The sequence below is a fragment of the Carlito syrichta genome, unplaced genomic scaffold, assembly GCF_000164805.1.
Source record: "Carlito syrichta isolate Samal-C Ts95f unplaced genomic scaffold, Tarsius_syrichta-2.0.1 Scaffold309850, whole genome shotgun sequence".
Taxonomy (NCBI): Eukaryota; Metazoa; Chordata; class Mammalia; order Primates; family Tarsiidae; genus Carlito; species Carlito syrichta.
Genome location: NW_007253946.1, coordinates 436,155 through 440,590, shown reverse-complemented (window position 1 = coordinate 440,590; position 4,436 = coordinate 436,155). Strand labels below are relative to the sequence as shown.

The 4,436-nt window shown below is 41.6% G+C and overlaps 1 protein-coding gene across 2 annotated transcripts in view; it reads right to left on the bottom strand.

Annotated features, from left to right (window-relative positions):
• The window catches only part of IFT88 (intraflagellar transport 88), a 96,769-nt gene extending 92,905 nt beyond the window's left edge, over nucleotides 1-3,864 (bottom strand). For both annotated transcript variants that reach the window (XM_008067985.1, XM_008067984.2), the window contains exons 1-2: nucleotides 3,773-3,864; nucleotides 1,518-1,580 (exon numbers count right to left, since the gene is read on the bottom strand). In XM_008067985.1, the coding sequence (XP_008066176.1) occupies nucleotides 1,518-1,580; nucleotides 3,773-3,859 (150 nt within the window). In that variant the 5' untranslated portion in view covers nucleotides 3,860-3,864. The remainder of the gene's footprint in view (nucleotides 1-1,517; nucleotides 1,581-3,772) is intronic.
• Nucleotides 3,865-4,436: the final 572 nt, after the last annotated feature.

The window sequence follows — 4,436 nt, the reverse complement described above, 5'->3', positions numbered from 1 at the left end:
CCAGGTGGGTCTCGAACCCGTGGTCTCAGGCAATCCACTCACCTCAGCCTCCCAAAGGCATGGGATTACAGGCTGAGCCACCGAGCCTGGCTGACCCCACATATCTTTTATTAATTAAAAAGGCAAATTTTTTAAAATAAGGAATGTTTTAGGCAAACATATTCCAATGTCTTATATAAATAATAATATTTATTTTTCAAGTACATAAAGAAATCTTTTGATCTAAACTACTTTAAAATTCACTTACTAGATACACTGAAAACTACAAAATGCTGCAGAAAGACATTACATAATTTCAAACAAATAAATGGAAAGACATCTCATGTTAGTAGATTGAAAGACAGTATTGCTAGATGTCCTTACTACCCAAAGTAATCTACACATTCAATGCAATCCCTGTCAAAATCCCAACGTCATTTTTTGCAGAAATAGAGTCATCCTAAAGTTCATATGGAATATCAAGGGACATGAATAGGTAAAACAACTTTGAAAAGAACAACAAAGTTGAAGGGCTCACACTTTCTGATTTTAAAACATTATAAAGCTTCAGCAATCAAAACAGTGTGGCATTGGTATAAAGACAGACATATAGACTAAAGGAACAGAACAGAAAGCACAGAAATAAACTTTTGCATATATGGTCAAAAGCTCTTCGACAAGGGTGCCAAGACCATTCAACAGGGAAGGAACAGTCTGTACAACAAAGAGTGCTGGGAAAACCAGTTATCCACGTGCAAAAGAATGCATGAAGCTGGACTCTGATCACACCAACACAAAAATGAACTGAAAATGGATTAGAGACCCAGTGTAAAATCTAAAACCATAAAACTGCTAGAGGAAAACATGGGGCGAAAGCTTCATGACATCGGTCTTAGCAATGATTTCTTGAATGTGACACCAAGGGCACCAGCAACAAAGCAAAAATAGACAACTGGGACTACTCCAAACTAAAACACTTTGGTTTCTCACAGGACACAATCAATACATGACAGGCGGCCAAGGATGAAACAAAATACTTGAGAATCATATATCTGATAAGACGTTACTATCCAGAAGAGAGAACTCCACCAGTTCCTAGTGGAAATAGACAAGTATCCGGTGACAGACGGGTGGTAAACAAAGCGTGGATTCAGGACGTGAAAAGGAGGGGGAGTCTGACCCATGCTACAGCATGGATGAATCCTGAGGACATGATGTTGAGTGAAATAAGCCAGGCACAGAAGAAGTCTCTTGAGATTCCACTCATGTGAGGTATCCCACATAGGCAGACTCACACCACTAGAAAGCAGACATTGGCTACAGGGGTCTAGACAGTGGTTACGGGGGTTGTGGAGACCAGAGAAAATGAGAGTTTTTGTTCCACGGATACAGTGCCAGATCTGCAAGATGAAAGAGCTCTGAAGATCTGTTTCCCAGTCATGTGAACGTCACATCCTTGAACTACACAAGTAACAAATGGTTAGGATGGCAAATCGTGTGCGGCTGTTACCAAAATTAAAAAAAATATTTTCACTTACTAGAGGTCTTCTGCCATGACTAGTTCTCACAGCTTGCTGAAAAGCTGTGTCATTCTCCAATTCCTAAAATGAAAAGGCAAATTTAACATTCAACATGATGTGAGAACTGGGGGGGAAATAAGCATAAACTTGCACCTGGTATCCAAGGTGCTCTATGATTCATCTTACCCAACTGTTAACATCTGGGTAGGGACAAAAGGAATCTTGTCCTCACATCTTCCCCTTCACGATACCCAAAATGTCAAGGTTACTTCCTCTCCCAGGAAGAGGAGGGTTGCATAGAATTGCATCAGTCAATTCTAAGGACATTCTACTGGCCACAGTTGAAGGGGCTAGCATCATAGTGCCTGGTGACAAGACCAACTACACAAGGACAGAGGTTTTCTTCTATTCCTTTCTTCCTAGTGGCCAGAATGGTAAGAATGAGATTCACATCTCTCTTTCCCCAGTTCGCCACCCCCTTGTCTCTCCGCTCCTCTTGTCCCTTATGCTGGGACCACAACGGACCCCACCTGAGGAAGCTGCAGGACAGAATAACATTTTCTACAAGCAGTGGGGTACTGTATCTTGTTTCATTTCCGTTTGCTCCAATGAAAATGACTTTCAACTCACTGAGAGGTCAAGTCTGAGACTCAGTCGGGAGCTATTCTGGGCAAAACTCCAAGTCCAACTGCGTGGCAATTGGAATCAATGTCCCAGGGTGATTTCACTTTGCTGATTCCCAGCCTGCACTTACATTCTCCCTAAGGAAGTTTGAGGAAAAGAACATTAGTCAAGGGCAGAATCATGCCTGGGCCTCCTGGACAAGACGTCGTCTTGGTCTCTCAGAAGCACCCGGTCTTGCCCACCACTATCTCCTACCCGCCTCGACTTTCTACTTCTCCTTCCCAACACATGCCTGGGTCCCAAATTGCAGGCACACTTTACACGCAATCCCTGCTCGCTTCTAGTTTGTTTCAATCTACTCGCCACAGAGATACATGTGTCAAGTATATAGAAAATAAATATAACATGTGTCAATTATATAGAAAATAAATACATAACACATAAAAAATTCACTATCTAAAATTTGCAGAGTATCCAAGTAAAACATTTATGTAACTAAGATATTAATATAGTGCACTTGAAAACACAATTTTATTACATACAAGCATCTTCTTTAATTTTCACTTTACCTTATAACTTTTATATCAACTACATAAAATTAAATAAGTGCCCAACTCCCAGTTAGCCACAGGCACCAGAAACTGCTGTATGATGTATAAAGCCAATGCCACCTTCAACATAATTTACTATACTTCTACTCTGGCAAATCTGGTCCTGAGAACTTGTGCCTCCGATGGCTGAGTTACAGCTTGGTTTTATAAATGTGTAGGGAGACAGAAGTTACAGGCAAAACACAAATCAATACATGGGAGATTAATACTGGGTGAACCAGGAAGGCAGGACATCTCCAAGCAGGGGTGTGCAGTTTAGAGGTCGAGTCAGATTTTCTGATTGACAACTGGTAGAAAGAGTTAGGCTCTGTCTAAAGAATTTGAAATCAGGAGCAGAAAAACTGAGTTAAAATAAGGGAGAGGGATTGAGGAAGTTATGGTTCCTCATATGTAGATGAGGTCTAAGCAGGAAGCTTCAGAGAGAATAGGTGGTGAGTGTCTAAATAGGTGCCTGTCAGGCTAGGCAACGCTGCAAGACTTCATCTCTGCAAAAAATCAAAACCATTAGCCAGGCATGGTGGTACGCATCTGTAGCACCAGCTACTCAGGAGGCTGAGGAGGGAGGGCTACTTGAGCCCAAGAGCTTGAAGTTACAGTGAGCCATGTTCCTCCCACTATACTCCAGTCTAGACAACAGAGTGAGACCCCAAGACGTCTGGTCTTCAGGAATTCGTGGGAAAGGGATTTTACATAGATGCGAGTTTCAAGAAAGGCTGTGCAGGGCCAGAAGATATTTTTAATTTCCCCCTGTATCTGTTCCATGACGTCACACCAGAGTCAGGCTGGCCAGAGTCAAGCTGGCATGCCGGCCCCGTTGTATGGGGTTGATAAAAAGCTGCCTGATGAGACTTTATGGTTTGTAGGGAATTACTCCCTAGGCCCCTTAGTTAGAAAGTGGGCAAAGAGTAGAAAAAGGCCAGAGTTTAGTCCCCCAACCTAAAGCACAATAAAGCATAGCCCTCAAGTCCAAAGCTGTCCTAAGTCAGCTGGTTAACACAGGTCAATGTAAAAGGAAAACAACTCGATTTTTTTTTTTACCTCAGTATCATAGGTGGGGTTGTAGTCGTTATAACCAGAATAAAGATCATCTTCATCTGTCTCTGGAGCCAGGTACACGTTTTGCATCTTCTGTACCTATGAAAAACTGGCAGTGTAAACACATTCTTCTAAAAGGGACAATTCTTAATTTTTTTTTTTTTTTTTACAGGCTGAGGCACCGAGCCCGGCTACGGACAATTCTTAATTCAAACTATATAACTATTCAACAGCCTTTCTGGTCAAGTTTACCTATACATATTTTTATGGCTTGAATATTTTTTGTATGTCAAATTCCCCAAATCATTAAAACATGCAGTCACTGCCTCATTTCCTGTTTATTCCACACCTATGGCACTGAAAGAACAGTGACAGGCACCAGAGGGGTACCGTTGATCATCCTGGTTTTCACAGGGCTTAGTGTCAAGTGCAGAAGAAAGGTTTGCAATAGTCAACTGCAATGCAATTAAACCATCACATAGCCTTCAGAACGGCTAAAATTAGAAAGACCAACAACACATAATGTCAGCAAGGATGGGGGCAACCAGAGGACTCGTACACTGTTGGTGGAAGTACAAGACGGTCTGGCAGCTTCATAAAACTAACATATACTTTTTATAGCCTAACAATTCCACTGGAAAGTATTTTTGCAAGAGAAATGAAACCA